Here is a 25022-nt window from a genome sequence, read left to right on the forward strand (position 1 = left end):
TTTGCGCAACGACTTCAAATCCATGGCTGCTCTGAATGCTGCTTTCTCTACTGCTTACTATTGTCTTGCCGCAAACTAACCCGGCAGCAACGACAACCACAATTACCAGCTCTGTTTCTAACACTAACAAAAGCCTGGCAAAGCTCAGAAGAAGAAAGTCCCGCACTCACCAAACCTCGCAGGCAGGAATTCCGCGCAGTCGTTCCGCTGCAGGCAACCAGTCGTCACACAGGGCTCGTTGCACTGCTCCCGGATCGTCGTTGAGCTGCTCAGCATACTGTCAACTGCATCTCTTTGCTGCTGGCCTCCGTTGTCGCGATCTCGCCGCTGGCAGACCGTTGTTTGAAGTCGTAGGCGATCTCACCGCTGGCAACCAGATATTTGGATCGCGACACTGGAGCGATCTGTTGGGAACTCGGCGCTGACGCCCGTGGTTGTACCTGGGTCGCAAGCCCCAAGGGTAGCGTTGGCCTGGCGGCCTGGGGTACAACTGCAAGCATCCGAAGGTCCCGGCAAAGCATGAGTCGACAGGTAACAACGAAACAACTTGTTTATTTTAACATCGCAAAGAGTTGGCGGTCAGGTTTGACCGAAGTAGAGAGACGGGAGAGCACTTCACTCAACTGAAGAAATCGGAGCCCTCCACTGGCGTCCGGGGGCAGCTGTTTTTATACTCTCGCAGTTGAGGGCAAGAAGGAACCCCTCAAAAGACGAGCACGTGAATGTACAATGGGCTAATGGTGACGCACACTGTCGTAGCGATGCCGTAGCACCATGTCGTGGCGCTGCGCACGATCTCGTAGCACCTGGTCGTGGCGCTGCGCAGCACACTGTCGTGGCGCTGCGCAGCATACTGTCGTGGCGCTGCGCAGCACACTGTCGTGGCGCTGCCGGTCGGACACAATGACTGTAACGAGAAGATGGTCCCTGCTTTGGCATCGCCTGTTTCGGGCACAATGACTGGAACGAGATCCCTGCTTTGGCATCGCCTGTTTCGGGCCCAATAACTGGAAGGAGATCCCTGCTTTGGCCTCGCCTGTTTCGGGCACAATGACTGGAACGAAATCCCTAGGCGGTCGCATCGCCGCAGACGCGCCTGGAAACACCTGGCGATGAGTGTTGCGGTGACGACGATCGGGCCAAAATGTCCGCCGCCCCGCCGCCGTCGCGCCGGCAAAACCACGTGTCGCAGGCGAAACGCAACACAGGCTAAACTCGTTGTGGCGTTGACAACTGCTTACATACACTTTTCGGTGCCTGTGCGCGTGGCCGATAGATTTTTCTGTCAATCACCGTCGCAGGCAGCAGTTGTCAGATCCTTAGGTGATAAGGCACCGACTGCACACGCGGGCGGGAAGGCGTTGAGTGCTGCGCGGTGTTGATTTGTACAAACTGACTCACAGCCCGAGACGCGAGCATCGTTTCTACCTGACACTTGACAAAATTTTAGCGCTCGTGTTTACTCGAATGTGCATCTTAGTGGATTAATGGCACCGGCATTCTACTGCGTAGAACAACACCAGGTTGCTGGTTCGATTCCTGCCCCCGGAGCCGGCGGCACAGCGATGAATGGAGAAACACTCGTGCACACATAATTGCAATCGTGCCTTGCGATCAAACGCAATCCGGAGCCCTCCATTGCGACGTGTCTCATAGCGGAGGCTTTGCTTTGGAACGTAATGCTTGCTTGCCTACTTCCTCAAGTGCCTCGAGGTGCCAGTCGCGCAGCAATTTTACATGTATTCGAGGGCTTCCCTTATGCTTCGAAAAACGCTTTTATGTAGCGCGTATTGAGCAACAGAAAGCTCTATCGGGAGTTTTTCATGTTGCTCTGCAATTTTATTATTGACACTTTCATTTAATTATATACTTGAGAAGCTGATTAATTAATTACGACTAATTCTGAAGTTAGGCGGAATGCATAAAAGAAACATCTGAGTATCTCGACGGCGAACAACACTACCTTGGTTTTGTCTAGCCCCGTGGCAGTCGCGTATTTTTAACGTTTGGCTCAAGTTACACGGGACACCCGGTAAATTTCAGTACACTTTCCTTTTGCCGCGAATAACTGACCACTCGAATTATTTACCTGCATGGCGCAACTAATTTCTTTCGTTTTGATGGCTTCCTTCCCACGTTTGCGGGATCTCTCCCGCACCGATTCTACGTTAATGCGAAACTTCCTTTGGCTCCAAACTGGGCAAAAGAAAGCGACGAGAGACAAGCGTAACAATAAACTGAGCCGATCCCGGAGATGGTGTGATTAAAACTGGGTCGATCCCATAGTTTGCGTAGTCAGAGGTTTCCTCTCTCTTGGTGGGCACATCGTCACACGAGCCCGATATAGTACGTGTTCTTACTAGAGCTTTAACGCGGTTTGTGACACGAGCCGATGCTACAGGCATTGCAAGTCTTGATAATCACAATAATGCTATCGTATTACATCTCATTACAGTCGCTCTGATGTAGCTTGTGCACCTAGCTTTTTCGCATCTTCCTCGGGATATGACGTTCAGTGTCTCGCCGAGTAGATGTAGCGGGGAGGTCTCCCACGCAGCTTTGGTGCGTACAGGGAAAGCACAAGGAACATTTACAGGGCAAAGGACTTCTCACCAGATTAACTCAGTGGGATGTCTCCGAGGTCGCATGATGTTTGATGGATCGCACGTTCGTCGGAGGTGTTGAAACATTAAATATACATCGCTATGTTTTATACTTCGCTGTAAGTACACGTGTGCTCGCAACGCTTATCTGCGGTAATCTTGTTTTATTATTAGTGCATTTCTGTCTCTCTTATGGTGTTAGTTCGTATTTTTCTAGGTTGATAAGTTGCGAGGTTTAACTGGAAATGAAGGGGCCATTTGCTAAAACTCACCACAGTGTATTCGACAAGCTCCAGCGAGGTGATTGGTCCCGGGCCTATACCGGTGCCAGTGAGTAATCAAAATGTATACGGCATCCAGACGACGGTGAGTAATGGGAATTCCTCGAACCGTCCGTGGGAAGGGCGCCCCTTTCGTTTCCAGCCAAAGGAGTTACACACGCCTACCCCACAAATCAAAAGCTCTTCTGCCTTCGTTTCTTCGCTCCCTGAAAGGGCCGGCTGGATTATAGGATGATTCGAGGAGACTGCTCTCTCTCGGCGATGACTACTCCCGACCACCAGACGGCATTCACGCTGCACCTCTCACACCTTTAGCTGACGCGCACGCATCGCAATGCTCGTGCTGTTAGCCGCGCCTCGGGCCTGCGATACGAAATCTGTAAGGACGCGACACACCTTTCTTATTCCTTTTGCGCACATACTACGCGGGAACGAGCCGAGAGTTCAGAGGCGAAATCCGACGACGTAATCAACTGGCTCCGTCCCCGCTCATTAGTGCCAAGCCCACACGACGTTGCACGCGTACACAGCAACGTGGGAGAGCTTTCCGATAATCGTGATTCTGATTAGCAGCTCTCTGTAATTGACTGCAATATGCCGAAAGGAAGGATAACTGCAGACCTGGGAACGGTGTTGCGTGCATGCTCCTGCCAATTTCTTTCGAGCACAATGGCGTTTCCCTTCTTAATTAGGTTTTTAGCAGCACCACACAAATCATATTGAAAGAAAGATCGACAGGACGAGTGTTTCCTAAAAGCTATAAATACATGTCGTTATGCTATGGCACGAGCACTGTAATTTCTAGCAATGCTTTGGTTATACAAAGCGTCTTGGTGAATAATTTTATTGCTGTAGCAATTATACGAACGCTCGGGGCGCATTCGTATCGTCGCTGTTGGTGCCATTGTGCTTTCATGGTATCGACACGCATGCGTGGCCTGCGCGTTGTTGCACTTCAGGGGCGATCCCACCGTTAGCAACCAGTTTGTTGCGTTTGTAGGCGATCCCACCGCTAGCAACCTGTTTCTTGCGTACTCCAGGGTAGCGTACCGTACTGCTGCCGAGAAGTAGCGACTCCTGCCTATGGTAGCTCGACCGACATTACTTATTGGGTAGCGTGGCGTTGTCGGCGGGCTGCAGGCATCCGGTAGATCATGGCGACCAAGCAGGGGCGAGACGATTTGCTAGTGCGAAACTTGCACGGTTTATTCAAAGGTAGTTGAAAGAAAATAAGAAGAGCATGAAGTATGAAGTATGAAGTATATCAAAAGTACATTTCGGAGCCCCTTAAATAGGCTCTCTACAAGTGTGGGCGGGATCTTGCTTCTGTCGATGACACGTGACAGGCACCGAGAGAGGGCCCCTCCTCCTGCAATACCCAGCACGGGAAGGAGAAGTCGATCCTCTTTTCGACGAATCCGGGGAGAAGGTCGGGTGAATGACCTCTCTGGCGCCGTGGGGTCCGGCCAGTACAGGGTAAGGGGATGACGTATCACCCACGGTGCCACGACCATGAGAGGGGAAGGGGATGACGTAGCACCCACGGTGCCACGACCATGAGAGGGGAAGGGGATGACGTAGCACCCACGGTGCCACGACCATGTAGAGGGTAAGGGGATGACGTATCGCTCTTGGCGTCCGGCCATCCCTAACAGCGTGGAAGATTAGAATGTCTCTAGATATGCGTGAGACGCACACTGCGTTTTGGCTGCAAAAACGCGAGGAAGCTCAGTGAACGCACGCTCAGGTTAATCGACTCTACCGAGGAGCCAAGGCAGCGTTCTGCATGCCTCCCACTGCTGGCATGAGCGTTGTGCCAATTTTGTTGTGCGCGCAAACACTGTAGCGTTCCTGCTGAGCAGCTGCGAGCATACCACACCGTGGTGCATAACAGTGGTCCGAGCGGAACGGACAGTACCACTACAAGATAAATAAAAAATGACCAACCATTCACCTACCGGAAAATCGGGGGACGCGAAGCTTGTCCTGCGTGCACCTGACCTTCGTCACTGTTCAGTAGCCCACAGCTAACGGTGCCGGATTGCTTCGGCCTCAGATCGGGATCATCTCGTTGCTGTCGGATTGCCTGTGCTCGGGCGGCTCTAACGGCTGGATCAGCGCGCAGACGGCGAGCCCTTTCACGGACGAGTTCTCGCCGCTGCTCGTCGAACGCTGCCCTTTCCTCGGGGGAACGCACAACGCGTGGCCGTCCCATCCGTTATCCGAGAGAGAGAGAGAGAGAGAGAGTGTGTGTGTGTGTGTCCGTGGTTGTGAAGAGGAAGAGGCGCTATTTTCTGCAGGCCTTTAGGGAGTACGACTGAGCGCTTACCCACCCGTTTTCCCAGACTGAACTGAACAGAAACGAAGCCGGCGCAGCGCGCGCGAAGCCCTTTCCTGCCCTTTTCCTCTCTGGCTGAAGCGAAACGGCTCTGATTGTTGCGCGCGTGGCGTGAGCACGCCCCTATGCAGCTGGAATCCATGCTAATGAGTCTCGCTCCGCGCCGGCGTAGCTGTCAACTCATGAAACCACCCTTTCACGCAGCTGCTCTGTTCTGGGAGCGACTAGGTTTTTGCGTGACCACAACAACGCCACTTGTGAACCAATACCAGTTTCGTTTGAAGACAATGACTACTATATATACTTCGTTCCGTACATAGCAGTCAACGCTGTGGAGGCTACGCAAGAAGTTCGGCCAAGAAAAGTTATCACTCCGCGTGTTCCGTCCATGCTTCGCTGCGCGCTAACGGCGTTCGCCCGCGTGAGCATGCACGTGCATGAGGCTCCTCAGGAGGCGTTGCAAATGAAAAACCCGAAAAGAACAACAAAATAAAAAAATGAGCTAAAACAACGCATTAAAAGCCGCACACCACAGTGTTTGTTTCGAAGGATTAAAACTTGTTTCTTTCAATACTGAGCCTATATAAGCAACAGTTGCGCACAATTGCGGCCAAAACGCTACTCACAGACCGCTGTGTGTAGCGTGGCTGGAGTGAACAATCTTTCGCGTGCGGCACGTTGCCAACGGAGTGAAGTGTGGCACGACTGCCTCACTGTTCGGGAGATCGCGAGAGGCGGCGCGTGGGTGACGTGTGGGGATGATTCAAAGCAACTGCCGCAGACAGATTTCCGCTCATGCAGTGCTTTGTTTCCATATGTCTGACGCTCGCTACTCTAGCGCCACCTCGTAGCCAGCGTCGCCGCAGAACCTGTCTTGCGCGGCACTACGCTTTTCTTCTCACGTTTTCGCCAAAACCTCCTACTCACGCTCTTTTTGCTATCGCCGTCTTTCTACACCCGCTGCGCCTCGCGTTCGCTCTTTCATCCTTAGCTGTGCCCGTTCGCTCGGTTACGAGGGACGCCGAGGCACGCCAACGCAGGAACGGGCGCGCTCCGCCCCACATTCAGCGTTTTTGCTGGCGGTTCCTGCGTTGCGTTTCTCAGCGTCGTCGCATTAACGGCGCTAGAGGGAGCGTCAGCGATGAAGTTTCATACAATGGCGTCAGCTACACGAGCGGCACGCAGACCAGCGCTGATCGGTCTGCTCGCATCGAGCCGCTTCCAGTGGCGGCGGCGAGATCTGTGACTTTTGAGCGTGAAACCCTCAGCATCGACGCCGAGCGACGCTGGGTGACAAATTGCCAGAAAACATCTGGAAAACATAATGCAAAAAAGGGTAAGGCGTGCAGACACAGACACAAGAAAAGAGAAGTGGGCAACACGAACGCCGTGTTGTCCACTTCTCTTGTGTCCATGTCTGCACGCTTTACCCCTTTTTTGCATTATGAATCCTTACCAACTAGCTCAGCTTTCTGTCGTTCTAATCTGGAAAACGCTGAATGTGGGGCGGTCTTAAAAGCTTGATGGAACAGGGTTATAACGGCGTGTTTTGAGGACGGGACACAGCAACAACTGAGCAGCAACTGCTGCTTGTGTATTTTAAAGCGAAATCTTTACTAAGGGCTCATTCACACAGGCGACTGACAGTGGTCGCGCGACCAAGTTGTTCGCAAAGTGGCCAGTCGCAAATGATCGCAAACGGTCGCTTTTCTCGAAAAGCGACCATTTTGGGCTAGTCGCTCTCTGCGCGATTTTTCAGTCGCGCGACCGCGGTCGCAAAACTGATAAACCAATCAGCGGCGCACCGGAACTGATCTTTCATGTGTCTACATCCGGCCTCCTCCCGCGTCGCGGCAAATCCCGCGTAGATTCCGAGAGTTCTCGCTGAGAACGATAATCTCCGGGATTGCGACTTGCGGGTCGCGCTCAGCCGGGCTTGCCGGTGTGAACATCAGTCGGCTTCGGTCGCTTTTTGATAGCGAGTCGCAAATGGTCGCGCGACCTGCTCAAGTCGCCGGTGTGAATGAGCCATTAGTCGACCCGAGTTTCGCCGTCGCCAGCAATTTGACCTTCATTTGACCGCAGCTGCGCCGTAGCTTTCGCAACGCATCACGTGACTCGCCGCCGAGTGCGCTAGCCGCCGCCGCCACCGCCGGCTTGGCGCACGCGCTCTCCGCAGCTGGTTCACCGCCTGAAAACGTCACTCCCCGCGCGCCTGGTCAGAGCGAGGCGCGGGACCGGGAGGCTTTGTGCCGTCGTCGCCAAGCGGCGTCTGACCCCACCGCGGATATCGCCCGGCGAGCTGCTTCACTGGAGATGGTCCGGAATGCAACATGCGTCGCATCGTCGAGGGCAATGCAGCGACCGCGTTCGCGCCCGGTTCGCTTGCGCTTCGACGATGCGCATGTTCGCGGCGTCTCTTTGCATGTCTAGCACTCGCGCTAAATTTCCCTGTGGCACAACGGGCGTCACACCGTCGAACGATGCTTGTCTACACAAGCCTAATCACATCCATGTCTATAGCCACGGACCTAGACACAGCCGTCATACCTGGCTTAACGATGATTGTATACATAAGTATAATAATTACAGCTAAATGAAAGGTTAACCAAGTGAAAGCAAGACTCAACCAGGCTAAACCAGGCTTTCGCTTTGCATATCCAGGGTTAGCTGAGTTAAGCCGCAGCCAATTTTTTTCCACAGTAAAGCTCAGTTGAAGTTCGGCGACTGTCCTCTGTGCTTTCTTTCTGTGTCTCGTACTCAAAACGCGCCGTTGTGCCATATTCCATTAAACCAGCAACTAACTATAGTCCATCTAAGTCTCTGAAGCCTAGGAGCGCCACACTAAAGAGAGAAATAAAAGCATGTTTAAGACGCATGCGTTAGAAGTGTGCCAGGCACCACTCATTTCAATGTATACTACGAAAGCTCTTTTTAGTGCGTAGAATTGCAACTTTACGTACTTCGCCTGGTGAAGATGGTGCACTAGATTGCGTTTTCCCGTTTCAGAAAAAAAAAAGAAAATACGGGGCAGCTTCGCTTCCACTGAATGCAAATGTCAGGGAAGCTATACCGGCATGGAATACGACCTCTCGCGTGTGATACTTGAGCGTGACCTTGTGCAAATGCTGAAGCGCATTAGTGGTTGTAGCTATTGATGTATAAGCGTCAGATGCGTTTTACTCCGGCAGCTGCTCTTGTAATATTTTTCGCAAAGTGTTCCGTCAGCGACAAACTCGTTCTGATACACTTACCTGCACACCGGTGTATACATAGTTATAACATCCGTGTTTTAAAGCAACTCGCACTTGGTTCTCTGGTGACTTTCCTCGCTCTACGGCGTGAATACGAGCTCATCGCGTTTCACGCGGCTTAATTTTGCGGCTGCTCTGATCAATTTTTTACGATTTATTATACTTTAGCATAAGAAGCCTTGCCCTCTTGACGCCCTCTGGAAGTGGGTAACGCAATCGAACCTGCTGCCTCTCTTTGCCGGCAGATGGCGTGGCGCAAGGCTCACATTTCACGCTTTTCGTCTACACAAGGTCACTCAAGGGTCACCGGCAGCAGATAAGAAGCGCTTATTTAGCGCAGTCTCCAGTTCGACAAATTGGACCGCTGTAACCGCGAACAGAAACACTCCTCATTGTGAGCGATTCGCCTGCACTGCCTATTTTCCAATCAAGTTCTTCGAGCCGTCCCGGTACATACAGGACGAAGCCCCCTTCACCCCCATTTCCTTGCGTGTGCGTGCCGTTCACGGCTTCGCCTTGGCGCGCGACGAGCGCGGGAACCGAGTACAGTGACGAAAACACAGCGGTAAACAGGAGGAGGGGGGACACAGACGACAACGCGTAGAACAGCTACAACGCGGCGAGGAGAGTCAACGGGCGCTGAAGGTCGACATGAGGAGCTAGAGCGAGAGAAAGGGCAGGCGGGGAGAGAGGAAAGAAAGGAAATCTCGATGAAAGCCGACCACTTTGGAAGGCGCCCATTCCTGCGTTAGAGAACCCAAAGAAGTACCTGTGTTCAACCGGCGGTCATCGCTGGATGACACAAAACCCCCGCGGGCGAGGGAGGGCCGCGAGCAACATCGACCCCCTCATCGGTTTCTTTTTTCTTTCTCTTTCAGCTGCACTGCTACCACACGGCGGCGGCTGTTGCGTGAGGCGAGAAGGCGCCGCGAAGAAAAACGAGTCAACTAGAAAAAGCAGGCTGGCAGGTATAGGTATATATAGTGGGATGGGGGGGGGGGCGACTAGCAATTGGGGGGAGATAAACAGCACTTCTTCTCGCGTCGGCCGGCGTTATCGGTAATTTCCGACGCCTTCAACGGGGGTCCGACACCTCGCGCGTCGGGCAAGCCGGTTCACGCGCGCCTCATGCCGCCCTGTGTGGCCCGCCGGAGGCCCCCCCTCCCCATCCCCGCTCTCTGCGGCGGTCACGCCTCTCGGGAGGCAATCGCCTCCGCTTTTCGTACCTGGGCACAGTCGTCGTCCGTGTGTGCGCGAGCGCGCGCGCAGTTCCTGTTGTGTTGGCCGCCGCCGCCGTCGGTGGTGGTGGTAGTGGTGGTGCCCGGACACCACTCGAAGTGGTAGAGGGCAGGGGGAGAGACTAATAAATTTTCCCGCCCGCTCTCGGCCCCCGGGCAAGGGCGGTTATTAGGCAGCGGGCTTCCCTAAGCGCCCGCCGAAATGGACGGGGCGGGCGGCGTCGTGTGCAGAGAAGACGAAGAAGCGCGCCTGCGTGTCGTGTGTGTGTGTGTGTTGCGCTTCTGTTGCTGCTGCTGCAGTCGCTGCGTGTGCGGACGTTGTAGAAGCGCATGCATTGCTCGCCGCGTTGCGCCTGCTTGCCTGGCTGGCTGGCTGCCTGCCCCGGGCTCGAAAATCGCTGATGTGTCAATTCTGCGGCTGACAGGAGCGAGACCCGGCTGGCCGGCCAGATCGGAATGCTGTCTTGCCTGCGAGGTCGCCTCTCTTCCTCCCTTCTCACACTGTGCGCTTCTCTGCAGTGCTGTCGAAGTGAGGCGGCGTAGAGAGCAAGATGCAATCCTCAAAATCGAAACTTGTCGTCGTCGCTTGTCCGTGTATTACGTGCCCTTCACATGTATATGTATGTAGAGACATGGGCTGGCGGAGAGACGCGCTGTGGCGAGGCCTGACGTCTGCGCAACGACTTCGTACCATTTCAAGTTGAGCAGATGTACTGCGACATCACGCTGAAGGTGGCGCCAAGGCCGGACCTTCAAGTCAGTCACGCAACACGGCGTTCTGGTTCTGTCCCCAAAGACGTCCAAAATTTGTGCTGACTCCCAGTCGCAGTCGTCTGCTGCAAATACGTCTCTTTGACACTCAATAGCGTGCTCGTCAAGTTTGTTTAGCACGAAGATTCTCGAACGGCATGTTTGGGCGTGTCTCGCAATGTGTCAAAAGCAAGAGTGCTGCCAAGTTTATGTCTCCTAAGTAGATAGAAAATAAGTTTTAAAAATCCGGAAATTGAACAAATTGAATAGATAGCCCAAAATTCCGTTTCTCTAATTCAGGGCCGCTATTTTGTAGCGATGCCTTATGCCTTATTCTATGCTATTCTTATCATCCATCACACACGGCCGCCTGATCGCGTTGATAATGTGGGCAGACCGTCGCTCTTACCAGTGGCCAAGCGCGAAAAGCCTGAAAAAGCATAGAATCGGAAAATGCATCGCTACAAAATACCGGCCCAGCGCGCTCTACAGCCGTGAGAGTAGAGAAATTATGGCATGAAGGGTAGTGAAGCCTCACTTGATCAAAATCAGATCTCCTAGGCATTGGAAAGTGTTTTTGGGAGAATGTATGCGGGAAAAGTGAGAACATGTATTGTCCATGCGCACGGGAGAAAGCGCAGCGTGTCTGTATGCTGCCATTCAAGGTCCTGAGGTAGGTAGGTAGGTAGGTAGGTAGGTAGGTAGGTAGGTAGGTAGGTAGGTAGGTAGGTAGGTAGGTAGGTAGGTAGGCAGGCAGGCAGGTAGGTAGGTAGGTATGTATGTAGATAGATAGATAGATAGATAGATAGATAGATAGATAGATAGATAGATAGATAGATAGATAGATTGTTTGGTTGACTTGATTGATTGATTGATTGATTGATTGATTGATTGTGTTTACCGTCTCCGAATGAAATGTCGCATTCTAGCCTGAAAGGTGAAGCATCGATTGCGACAGCAAATTAGTGGACAGCTATTCGAAGTAAGGACAGTAGTTTTATCGGCCATTTAAACTTGTAATTATCCGCTTACTAAATAAATTAACAAGCATGGTGTCCCGCGCACACAAGCAAACTAGAACACATCTCCCTCGATAACCGCAGAAACTTGCTGTCGTAATAGACTAGTGAGGAAACGCGGCAGCGGCAGCGAGTGAATTGACATTCATGCTGCCTCTCGCTTCAACATGAACTATAAGCGGCGAGAACACAGCGTACAAGTGCACACGAAGCTATGAGCCCTCGGCGCACCTCGACTCTGTACTAATCGCAGATGGCTTTCAAGAAAGGGCCTGCGCGACCGCGCCATACTCAGCAGCCACCGCGCGCTCCGGAAGACGGTGCGCTTCCGCACGGCTTTCCTCCCTTGCGCACGCGAGATTGAACCGCCATCGTCGGCTCACCCTCGCCCGCTTTCCCTCGCGCATACAGCATATTACGCGCGGCGAAGATGTTATCGCCGTAGGACATTATAAGGAACGTCACGGCGATACCGACGGCAGAAATGTGTCTGCAGTGTCCGTATAATTGCTATCGCAATAATACGTTGTCTATATGAGACACGCCGCAAGGTAGGAGTCCGGTTTAGTTTCGATCAATTGGAGTATCTTGGAGGTGTACACTTAAGTATAAGCAAACGACCATTTTATGCTCCGCCTCCATGAAATACCGTATAGACTCGTGTAAGGGCCGCAATCGTGTGAGGGTCACACCCCCAACTTGGCAGCCCAAATTTTGGGACAAAATATTTCCAACTGTAAAGCAACCGCGTTCGGCGCTCCGATGCCTCGCGCGTGCATCGGCGAATTTTCGTGTGCTGCATACTTCCTAGTGCCGCTACTATATGGCTAGGGCCAGGGCGTGCACAAGATCCGGCGTGTGCACAAATCACTGGCTGCGTCAGACCCATATTGACCAATATAGGTTCGGTTCCGTGCAAGGGCCGCACTTCGTGAAAATTATGGAAGAAAATATGCGGATCCCACGCACTGTGGGAATCGCTGTAAGCGAAGCTTTGTATGCTGCTTGCTTTGATTGGCGGTAGGTAGCGGTGATGTTGGTGGCGAATGTGTAATTTCTTCACCGTTTAGTCCCATATGAGAGTGGAGAGTTGAGGTTAAACGTTACTTTTTGTGCTAGACTGCTACTTTTCTGCGTAGTCCACAGAATACACAGAGAGACGTGTTTGCTTGAAGTGTTGTTGTGCTTCATTGTTCATGATTCCTGAGAGAGTTGAGCATTATCATTGCCTCACATGTCATATCGCATCGTGGCAGGAGTGTTAAACTTTAATTGAATTATGGGGCTGTACGTAATTAATTAGTTATAATAAAGTTGTATGTATACATGGTATACGCGCATTCACTGCCTGCAGTATGTTTCGCTGCGTAGCGAAGACGCTCCCTGTTTCGCGCGACGCTCCTTTCGAGCCTGAGTGTCCTCGATGCTGAGAGCACGTTTTGGAGCCATTTTGCTGGCGTGTGCTCACGTGTTCCTTCTGCGTACGTGACCAGCACGCTGTTGAGACGCCAGTTCCAAGCGCTCTCTTCAGGCTATGGACGCTTGTAATGTCTACATTATTACAGCCCAGCACGCGACCTCCACAGCCCAGCGCCTGGATTTATCTCGCATAGGAAAGCAAGCACAACACTTGCCATGCATACGCACAAACTACGCATCCCGGCCCACGGCGGCGGCACCTATGGGCCGGGATGGATGGATTAATGGATGGATGCTATGAGCGTCCCTTTGTAATGGGGTGGCAGGTTCCGCCACCAAGCTCTTGTTATTATGTTGCCTAATGGCCTATCTATGTTAAAGAAGAGAAAGAGGAAAGGAACAAAAAAAAGAATACGAAGAATTCCCATAACCAAACTTTCTGAACCTCTATAGGGAACTTTGTTTTTAACGCGATAGCGTTAAGGAGCTCGTGTCGCAGAAAAGCCGGTGTCGTCGGCGTCGGTGTCGGTGTCGGCGTCGGCGTCCGCGGCGTTGGCCGTGAGCGATAAATCTTGGCAGGCACTTCATAAATAAAAAGCAACTTCCAAGATGGGCTGGGTGGGAATCGAACCAGGGTCTCCGGAGTGTGAGACGGAGACGTTACCACTGAGCCACGAGTTCGATGCTTCAAAGCGGTACAAAAGCGCCTCTAGTGAACGCGGTGTTGCCTTAGAAACGAGCTGTTGCTAAGGCTCAGGCGTGCGTCGCTTGCTCAGGCGCACATTTCGTTGTCGCGCCGAACGCTGCGTTGCTCGACGCTCACCGCGTCCGATGCAGGGCGCGTAGTCGGTGCACCGTAGCCCATTGTCTTACACCCCTTGGCGGGTCGACGGGAACGCTGTCGCGTTCCACTCTTGAAGGCGAAGCTTAAGCGTCCTCCAATTTTTTGTACGCCTCCGTTGTACGCCACCCATCTTCCAATCACCTCTTGCTAATCCCTATTGCGGGCATGTTCACTTTCCCTTTGCTCTCGCTGAATCCCATTGTTTCCAGGAGGCCAAAGGTGCCCGCTGAGCAGAGCGGGATGCACGGAGGCGAGCGCCATCTGGCGGTGTTGCAAGAAACCATCGCAGCAGCGCCCGGGAAGTCGGGAGGAGAGGCAAAGGAAGGTTCGCTTTAAAATGTGCAGCCATTACACGAGTCTCTACGGTAGATCAAGATAATCAAGCCCATGGTACCGTGCTCCACAATAGAATGCAGCAATATGTAGTCACTGAGCTGCCATGACCGGTACCGGTCATGGCAGCTATATCATTTGAACGATATACGTATATCATTGAAATGATATAGCGGCCGTATCATTCAAGTACTTCGAATTCAAATGCATCAGCAGTGCCTTTTTAGTTATTTATTGTCCATAAAAATGCGACGTCACATTTTCAGGATATTCGCTTTCGTATAAGCTTCTCGCGTCCTGCAGGCTTAACGCAATCTGTATGCAATGTCATTCTAAGTCAAATCATCTATAGTTCATGCAGTGCAGGAGAGAGATTCCGGTTGCCCTTCCACTTGCGTTCGGGATCGAATATGAAACTTACTGGTCCCCAGCCCGGCGCTCTGCGTACTCGGCAATGTTTTCAGCGCCGGCATGTAGCTGGAGAGGCTAGTTCTATACCTGCAAAGAGCATTGCGCGTGCCTGATAACGAAGAGGGGGAGATCGAAAGGCGAAGAAGTGAATGGAACCTGAGTGATGAAGAATGTCATTATCTAATGGGGTATTCGGGTGGTCGTTTCAATCGAGCTCTCGGCACCCCTGCAAATATCATGTAAAACAGCAACTATAGGCGTTACTGCAAGCATAACCTGGTTACATTGATGATTGCCTAACCGACTGGGACGAATTCTGGGAGCACTCATTCGGGTTAATGTTCACAAAGGAAGTAGTAGTATCTTCACTTTGATAATCTATTATTATCGCAATACAGCTTTAAAACTGTTTTTCCCCCAAGTCTGTATGTAAGCATGGACGGAGCGCTCTCAAACGACCACCCGAACATGCCATAAGTGTTTGATACAGTCTCGACGTCTCAAAGTAGCATACGAACTATGAGAGACGTTCTGGATCTCCAATGCGCAGAAACAAATTAATTGCTTTGGTCAAATTACTGGCGTCGACATTCACCTCTGTGGTTGAAAGAACAAGCTAGCCTGATAAGGAGAACATTGTGCTACATAATAATGTCTCATCGTAGCGCATATAGCAGAGAACTGGCCTACACGTAGGTGAGCTCCAAATGACGGCATCGTGTGACAGGCTGTTTGGCCCTTTATACTTTAAAAGCGTTTTTGTCGCTTGCCGCAATTCGACACAAAGACCCAAAAATGTGTCTGATATGTCACTGCTGAGACTACGCGCCAGTATATACATGTTAGTAGAATATAATCGCTCCGTGCCAGTAAGATTTCTGCGCACTTTAGTTGAAGACTGCCTTCTATGGTAGTGCATCCACGCTGATGTTACAATCTGCATCGTTCGGTATTCAAATACGCGTGTACATGCGCGTGATTCGTATAAACAGTGCTAAAACACTCTGCCGCTCTACCTTCTAGCAGTCAAAGACTGCATGCTGGGCGCACCGACAACGTAGACTTTCTTTTTCCTTTCTCTTTTTAAATAAGCGTCTATAGGAGAGGCTGGCATAAGGGGTGATGCCCACAATACTTCTTTGCTTTTAGTCAAACAGTAAATACCAAAGATACGCCGGCTCCAAGAAACACGATTAAAGAAAATGGAGCAGCACATCACAAAGAGAAGCCTTATTGTGCTTCCGTCTTCGGTGTATTCTTCGCTGACCAGGCACGATATAGCCATAACGGATATTCCTCTGGGCAGCATTCTATACCGGTGTTTTATATTATTTGGTAATTAGGTATTCGATTCATTTTTTATGCATTAACTTATTGATTGATTGACTGAATCATTGGTTAAGTGATTAACTGATTGAAAGCAACAAGCATATAACGATGTCTGGACGTAGGTCAGTAGGCGAGACCTGGAAGAAGGGTGCGGAATGAGATACTAGTATATTAAGCGTTGAAAAAAGTAGCTCGCATGAGTTCATTCTTGCACGTCAACTTCTTGGTGCACAATGCAGTATGGTGTTTATTGAACTGCATACCTCACTACTACGTATCTGGTGCCAGCATGTCTCGCATTTTTATTGAACGGCACATTATAGGGGAGGGGACCTCCAAGACTCTTATCTTGAGCCTCCTGCCAGATATTTTTACCTCTGTGCTATATTTTTTTTCTTGGAAACGTGCTCTAATTTTACGTGCTCAATTTAAATTCAGATCTCATAATTTGCAGCAAAAGAATTTTATTCTGTTAGAGCCAGAAAACAAAATTGGGCGTGGTCCTTGGTTTCTACGGAGATTATAAGAAAGCTTTCGATAATATGCAACAGTCGACATTGCTTCAAAAATTAGACTGTTTGGAATTCGTGGTGATTCCTTAGAGCCTAGTGGCTTTTGTTACTGTAAGCAATATGGGCAAATAGTTATAGGACCAATCAAATTTTATAAACTTGTCTCTAAAGCAGTTTCACTGTACAATATTCTGCGAACCGGTCTGTTTAACGTCTCTCTCACATTAGCAGCCATGGATAAGCACTGGATTGAGCCAATAACAATGCCTATAGACTGTGCTTATCCTAAGGCTAGGTAAGTTCTGGACTTGTTGACGTAAGCAAATGCCGCCTAGACCATGAATAATTCAATAATGCAGGATATAAATTTAACATATTCCTGTGGAAGCTATAAACGGTCCCTTTTTAATCTACATGTAACGCGAGGACTTTACTATTTCGGTTTACAAACACTAATGACTTTTGCTTGGCACAGTGGAAGTGAAGACTAAGCACGTATGGACGAAGGAAAACATGAGATTCGAAAATCCACAGCACGGAGTCAATGAAGAGCGCCATTTTTCCAATTCGCAAGGGCTCTTTCCCGCATTGCGAATTTCCCCAACCGCATAAGTGGTTCAAAGGAAGACGACGTTCTAGCCGCACATGCTGGGGCTTGTCTCTTGTGCATGGTTTCATCACGTGTTCGTTTTCTATGTCATAAGACAAGCAACCTGCATTTGTATGCACCGAGTCTACAAATAACTGCGACGTAGTTAGCTTGGCAAACTGATTTGCGGGAAAGCTAAGCTTTGCAATTACGAAAAGAGTCCAATTCTTCTGGAACGGCGGTGTTACGTTGCCACTCATTTAACTTTCAGCAAACTTATCTGCCTTCAAATACTTTCCTTTGCGCATTGAACAGCGGAATAAAGAACAGATGTAACGAACAGTTCTAGGATAATTTATTTCAAAGTGGGTGCATGGGGTGTAGAGAAAAAATAAAAATAAAACAAGAAACAAACAAACATGAGGCAAGTTTCACTATATAGACAATGCTGACAGTGATTCACCAATCAGTTACATCTTCGTATTCGACTTTTTTTAAACGAGCAAGCAGAACAGAGTGCCGTCTAAGAACAAGAAATATATATATATAAATATATACTGATGCCTGCATCACCGTGTGACATAAAAGTTGATAAGGCGAACGTCGTTTTGATACGAGGAACATTGCGCACGCAGAAATATTTGGTAGTGCACATAATTCGCCTGAGAAAAGCACGTGAAGTTAGACCGAGTAGCTCTGTCTGCCTCAAGACACATTTTCAGCAAGGTAGACAGTGCAAGAGAAGAACAAACAAAGGTCGATTGCTAAGCGATGCATCCACATGTCACTGATGGCACGTTTCGGGTTTGCGACACGATTCACAAAACAAGAATAAGTTAGGTGAGATGGTGACCAAGCAGGGCCCGTTTCCATAGCAAAGGGGCTACAATGAATGCAATTTGATATACACTACGACTGTTCGGTGTAACAGACATACATAGCAGCTTTGGTTTTCAACAGCTGGCGTAACGGCACTCATGCATTACTTGACCCAAACATTAACTGGCCTTCTCGTACATCTGCCCAAACTCCCCAGACACTTTTGTTCATTCACCTGGCGACGCTTATTGCACGGGCGAAAAACGCATCTTCAAAACAAATAAATCTGTCACAACAGAAAAAAAATTTATTGAGTAATTGGCTGATCGATGGATTCATCCTTTCACCGATCGGCTGAAGAAACGAAGTATACGTCTCTGAAGGACATATGCCTAACAATAAGAAATAAGAGAGGGGGGGGGGAGAAAAAGGGATGCACAGCGCACTGACTATGATAAACAAATTAATTTTATGCAATTACAAAGAAATACCTAATTTTGTTACATGTTACCTGCCGCTGGAACATATATATAGATAACGAGGCCTCTCGAGTGGCGCTTTTATGGCTTACCTGACGCCGCCTCTTATGAGTAATTCGCATCATTCGGTGCTGCATCTAGCTTCGCCTTCATTGTTATCGCCTGAACTGAGGATGCAGTGTCACCTCAACTTAAACTTGTCACATCGTCACTTGATCAGCGCATAATCAGAGCTGACCCTTGATGTGTTCGGGATGTATCGTTGCCAGTCTTAAAGGTTATGGGCCAATGCTGCATGCGCATGGTAACTGAACAATATTACGCTCCCATGTATGAGGCAAGCAGTAATTGCTTCAGACATTTGAGGAGTGTACTGTTATCATAACCCATTCCTTTGCCCCCTCTTTTTTATCGGGAAAAGTGTTGGCGAGCACACAATCATAATGTCCATGCTGCTATAAAAAATAATAATAATAAACGAAGATGAGTGAGGACGACTACGTAGCGTTCTGAAAGCATGTAAAGGAAGAAGAGAGCTGAATGACCATATTGAGTATGTACATAGTATATTCATATTAATAATAATAATAATAATAATAATAATCATAATAAGTTAACGCGCATGCATCCGAGTAATGATATTCTGCACTGCTTATATGGGTCTCTCGAACTGCACCAGTCAGTTCTCGCCCGTCAGCCCGCCTTTAAACATTTTCCCGCAATGTGCGATAGCCGCTAGCCGATAACTGCGGTTTAATCTAAACAAGCCATCGAACACCTCAGACGTACACGATTTGATTCTATCGCGCGAACAGTGCATGCTACGTAGCGAAGTTTCTGGTAAAGCACGCTTCACTGGTGAGCACGCTCAAGTAGGAAGGACACTTCACAGCAAGGTTCGCTGGTGGCGCGCTTCTCAGGGATGCGCACAGCAAATTGCTCACAACAATGGTTCACCACTCGCCGACCTGCTAGCGTCTCGTTTGAGCTCCTCGAGCGCTATTTCTCGTGTTCAGTATTTTGTTTCTTTGTATACGTAGAGCACTAAGACGTGATTTGCCAACGTCGCCGATAAATATCTCGAAAGAAAAAATAAAAAGAAAAGAAGTACAGGCCCAGATAACGTGAAACATTGTCACATGAAGGTTGGCATAAAACCTCGCACGCACGATAATATCTGTCTACAAGTGTGCTCTATCCTGAGATGTTGCATGTGACCCGCGCGTTTAGGTGCTTGAAAAAAAAAAAAAAACAGAAGGAGAGGGAATAAAAAAAGCTCCACTTCTCTTTCAGTGTTTTGGTTTGCGCAAGCTCTGGTATGGCATGTTTTAAAGACACACTAAAGAGGGACATTTAAAGCAGTTCACATGCACAGAGTAACCTTTCAGAATACTTTCTTTTTGTTTCTTTGGCGGGGAGAGGTTGTTTACTAGGGCACAAAATGACTTTCCTTTTTTTAAACATCACGTTTAAATTACGGTACCGGTAATATTAGCCTGACGTCACAAACAACAGTTCCTTGCATTTTGGTCTTTCTTGTGCAGCAAAAGCTTCCAAAGATTAGTACGTATATTATATGCTTAATATAGAATGTAGTGTGCTCTTTATTTCTTTTTTATTCGATAGACAGGCGCCAAATTCACGATGGTTCTCGTACGTAAATGCTGTTTGCTATTAGCCGGCCACCTTCGACAGTAATGCTTCCCATATGCCGATTAGTCGGTATTTACTCTTGGGAACAGTCCCAGCATAAGTACTTTTTTAATGAATACAGCTCAATTTATTATCAGCCAGGAAGTGCAATTGAAATTCGTGACATCTTTGAGTGCACAAATATGGAGAAGGCGTTGCCGTGCGTCTGTCGCTCTTCTTGTGTGTGTTTTTCCGGCATTACCGAGGTGCTGTTCCCGATGAGGTTAACCCATTTGCTGTGCGTGAAAGTTTATCTCCCAATCTGTCGGAACTCATCCTCAGTGCCCACGTAAACAGTTGTCTTTCCCAGTTTCGTATATATAGAAAATGGTCCGATGAAGAATCGCGAAGCCACGCCTCGTGCGTCCCCAACATTTCAACTGGATGTGCGCTCACAAAACAAGTAATCTTTCAGCGGAAGCAGGGTATCCTATATATATAGGTATAAACGAATGGCACATTATCCCTTGCTTGACAATTTCTTACGCGAGTGCTTACGTGTGGCGAGCAGGAAGGAAGAAGAAAGCACTTTCCAAACTCTTACCCAGTGCCCCTGTAGGAAACACCCTATTCACAATTTACAAAACTCGGTCCATTATAAACACAGGCTGTCACCGAATTCTCTTCTCGCACTCTCAATCAGGACAGCCGCATTTCACCACAGCTCACCGGCAAGGTCCGTCGACAAACGCTGCGCGAGAACGCGCGTTCGCTCGTCGTACAATTGGCAAGCCCTATTGACGAGAATAGTTTGAGAGCGCTCGAACTTCAAGCGGCCGTGCGTGCAAGCGTAGGTGCGAAGGAGCGCCTCCCACTTCCCAGCAGTTCCCGGGGCACTACAAGACAGTCACCTCCGGCGATAGAGATCCACCAAGTTCAGAAGACGTCGCCGCAAAGTCACACGGGGTCATTTCGTCCGTCGATGTACTATGCACTGTAGTCTATACCGTGCGAAGGTACACGGATACACGTTAGAGGACGCGGTGGCACGCAGACGAGATGATCAAGATGAGAAGAAGTCTGTTACTAGAGCGTCTGTTTTGCAACGTGCTCTCTCGACGCGGCCTTGAAACATATAAACCAGCCAAGGCAAGCCTTGCACCCTCCATTTCATATACCGACCAGTCCGCACGAATAGAGTGCTTTAGAAAACAGTTACAGGTTCACCTTCACTGGCACCGCTTCGGCCACCAATCGGCTCTGCGCAGGCTAGCTAAGCACCGCCCAACATGCACCTGGCGAGGCTCAGCTGGCATTCGTAAAGCGGAAAGTGCCCCGGACGGTAGCGGTAACTGCAGAGCGTTATACGCCAAAGCGCTCTGGTGACTCAGCAAGTCAGCCGCGCACTTCTCGTGTCCGGTGTTTCGGCAGCGGCGGCGGGTCGCTCACAGACACGTGTGGACGGTTCGGCGAACCTTGCACACCTTGCACTTGACCTGGCAGCACCAGTGGAACGTGCAGGCGCAGCGCTCCAGGTCCTCGCGGACCTCGGTGCGGTGGCCGCGGCCGCAGCACATGAGCTCGCAGCCGTCCACGCCGGCCGACGACTCGTTGCAGTGGCGGCCACGGGTGCCGTGCACGCCGAGCCGCGCGTTGGGCACGCAGAAGTCGGGCGAGTTCTCGAAGTACACGAGGTCCTTGCGCGACGGCGGCCTGTGGTCCGGGTAAAAGGGCTTCAGGTGGAACGAGCGCGGCTGCCCCTTGCGCCGTCGGCCCCGGAAGCCCCGGATGTTGCCCTGGTTGCTGAGCAGCACCCGCGAGGCGCCGTCGAAGCGCTCCTTCAGCTGGTTGCCCACGTCGCGGAAGGAAGGAAGCCGCATCCAGCATGTCTTCACCGTGCAGCTGCCGGACATGCCGTGACACTTGCACTCGCGCCGCGTCTCGGTCGTCACCTGCTGCAAAGGGGAAGACAGATCGACAGTCAGACTTTTTTCGCCAGCATCACGAGGGCGCCTCCGCGGGCCTCTTCGCTCGGCGCGCACGCTGGGCCTCACTACATGCAGTTATATACAGAGCAGGATTTCACAGGCATCGAGTGCAGTAAGTTTAGCGAAACTCACATCAAGCATGAAACATACGTTGCATCACGCGCAGTCCCATTCATACCGCACTATATTGTCTTCGTGGACAGAAGCAACTGACCATAGTTTAGTCCACATCGAGGGTAACACAGTCGCAGTGGGAAAACAACACCTAGACATTTTCTTTTCTATAATGTTCAGTCTAGGTGGTGTTGAGTTGGCCCAAGGGCAGCATGTCTGAGAACCCTGACGCACAGTAACTGCAGTCCTAACGCATAAGACTGGCAGACGCGCGCCGCCCTATGTTAGAGGCCATGTCTCGTGGTAAGAGCTTGTGCGACAGTGACAAGGTACTTCCATGTCTTTGTCACCCTTAAAGCTAGATGCTGCAAGCTCGTGTTTTAATTTTATTTTTCTTTATGTTTAACCCGTTCCAGCTGTTCCAGTCACTGGAATTCATAGCCAATTACGCTTCCCTGAGAGCACTGATAAAGATATAGACGCATCGTTTACCGTTTCGTAGTAATTACGGTGCCATTGCATTTGCTTAACTACCCAGCGATGTCACACCGTGCTTTTCGATCTTGGAGTAATTTAGTTGCACTAAGTAAACTCACAGTGTCCTAAGCAGGCAAGGTAACATTAATACCGACGTACAAGGGTAATTAAGTCATTGGTTATTTAAACAGTCAAGTAACTATCCCAGTTCTTTCTCTTTCCTTAGGAAAGGGCTGGGGGCAGGGTACCTGGTCATCATATGGCTGCAAAGGTAGAAATGAACAGGCTTAATGAAATGTACTTGTCTCATTTCCTAACTTTTCTTCACGATAAGAAAGAGAAACGACCCCACTGCGTGCTTAATAAAACAAGTCATTCGCATCCTCCGTAGATTCCCCGGAGGATGCTTACCTTGTACAATACTCCGAACTTGCTGCACGCTTCGACATGCCCGGAATGCCCAACCAGCAGCACACATATCGACTTCTACTGCGATAAGGCAAAAGAGACGATGTTCGCTGCGGGCGGCAGCCTTGTCTTCCCCATCAAACATAGAACACCACAACGCGTCCAGACTACGCACGGTCGAGGAGAGCCATTCTCAAAGCGCGTTACGACGCAATCCGGTGTACCCGACACAAAACAAGACGTAGAAAGAAAGAAAGAGAGAGAGAATGAAAAAGCGAATAGGCGTCGCACGCATCCGTTTCTCGTGCATCGCATCAATCACGACAGGGACGGGAGGAGGGCCACCCCGTGGCCGGTGCTACGCCGCTATCAGTCACATGGCCGGCCATTAACGAAGCTCAGGTCGCGAGGTAACGCTTCGCCGATAAAAGAAAACGCGAATGGGACAGACGCTGACACAGGCTCGACACAACCGAAGAGCTGTTTTGTCAAGTTAGCCGTATAAGGGGGTCTCGGGAGACCCATAAGGTCCCCCACGAAGACCACAGCTCCGCCACTTAGTTATCTGCGGGTCTACTTCCAGAGTTCCTATACCGTGGACTCGCCGCTCCGAAAGATTCCAAGGTTAGAGATGAAGCTAGCGAAGAAAGAAAGTACGAAAAACGAGGGGACAGAACTAGAGGGGAGAACGGAAAGCAAGGGAGGAAAGAAAGAATCCAGCGACAACACGTCGCAGTCGAGGAAGACGCATTACTCCCACCCACACAACCACTTACGCAACGCTTGTCATCGACTACAAGATGACCACAGAGAGGCAGTGGGATGGAGGGATACAGCTACAAGTGCTCGGGACAAGGAAAGGTCAGCGACAGCTCCTCCCCGGAATGGAAGATAAAAGAAAGAGCAAAGGTGGCGGCAAGGAGAAGACAAAAATGAAAGACTCTCTATCGCATTCCTTTCGCTTGCCCCCTCCCCCCTCCTGCGCATCCTGAGCACTCGGGCCCGAAGCGTTCCTCGCGCGTCTTACCGTCCGTCGCGAAAGCGGGAAAGGTGGCCTCCTCTGCGTCGGTCCAAGATGCGCTCTCTCGTTCTTTCTCTCCGCGACGGCACAGCGATGTGCGCCCGCATATGCACGCCAAAATACAGCGCCGAGAACCCAATACCACCGAGTCCAGCAGCCGCCCCGTCCCCTTCCACCTCCTCCGGACCATTTCTATAGCCTGCGCTGTCTCCCTTCTTCCTCACCACATCGCGGCCAGCCGCAGCGTCGATAGAGTCTCTTCAATTTAGCGACTCCGTGTCTTGCGAGGGAGAGTAGCAACCTGGTGGACGACGACGAAGGAGCGAGCCCGGGGAGTCAGCAAAACAAGACCGAGTGCTTCTTCCCGCTGCGTCTTCGTTCAGAAGAAAAAAAAAAGAAGAAACGAAGAAGAAAGCTGTCAGGGACGTATAAGAGGACCAGAAAGACGCAATATTAAAGAGCGCACAAAGTCTTGAGTGAAGAGAAAGAAAAAGAAGAAGATGGTGGGAGCACGTGGGGCGAGAGAGTCCGAAGACGGCCGAGATGCGAGCGGGCAAGAGCCACCCGGGAGCAGGATTTCGGTGACACATTGAGTTATGGCCGCCGCTGGCCCTCGGCGGTCGGCAAGTCCGCGGGGGGTTCGCCAGTCTGCGCTTTTGGACGGGGCCTCGCTTCCGAAACCCAATCCGCGATTCTTCATGGCCTCGTGGCGCGAGAGGGGGGCGCCTAAAGAGCCCCCATTTGGAGTCACCCTGCCGAGCAGCCGCCACCGCAGTCGGTACGTGCACTGTGTTATATACTGCTCCGGCCGCGCGCTCCAGGCGAGTGTGAAGAAGGCACACCGGGGCACAGAAACCTGTCCACTGGTTGCCCACAACGCAGTCGTTGCGCGGGGCGAGCGCTGTCGACGACGGCGCCCAGCGCTGCGGCGCGCAGCCCTGGCCTGGTTCCGAACGAGCTTCGCCGTCACACCGGCACTTATGAAGATAGGATAGCGTCGTTACAGAAGGGCTGCCTTGGGACACATTTCGTCGAAGTTTGGTGACTGTCGGTGTGGGACTGTATCCTTCCTTGACTCTGCGCTGCAAGTGCAGTGGACGGTATCGCAGGGACGTGACGTTCCTTCAGGGTTTATAGCCTGCTCTGCCCTCATTCTTTTTTCGC

At 50.6% G+C, this 25022-nt stretch overlaps 1 protein-coding gene across 2 annotated transcripts in view; it reads right to left on the bottom strand.

The window, feature by feature from the left end:
• Positions 1-18985: 18985 nt before the first annotated feature.
• The window catches only part of wg (Wnt family member 1 wingless), a 67506-nt gene continuing 61469 nt past the window's right edge, over positions 18986-25022 (bottom strand). For both annotated transcript variants that reach the window (XM_075680775.1, XM_075680774.1), the window contains exon 4: positions 18986-21805. In XM_075680775.1, coding sequence (XP_075536890.1) covers positions 21296-21805 — 510 coding nt within the window. In that variant the 3' untranslated portion in view covers positions 18986-21295. The remainder of the gene's footprint in view (positions 21806-25022) is intronic.

The sequence above is a fragment of the Dermacentor variabilis genome, chromosome 2, assembly GCF_050947875.1.
Source record: "Dermacentor variabilis isolate Ectoservices chromosome 2, ASM5094787v1, whole genome shotgun sequence".
NCBI classification, from domain to species: domain Eukaryota; kingdom Metazoa; phylum Arthropoda; class Arachnida; order Ixodida; family Ixodidae; genus Dermacentor; species Dermacentor variabilis.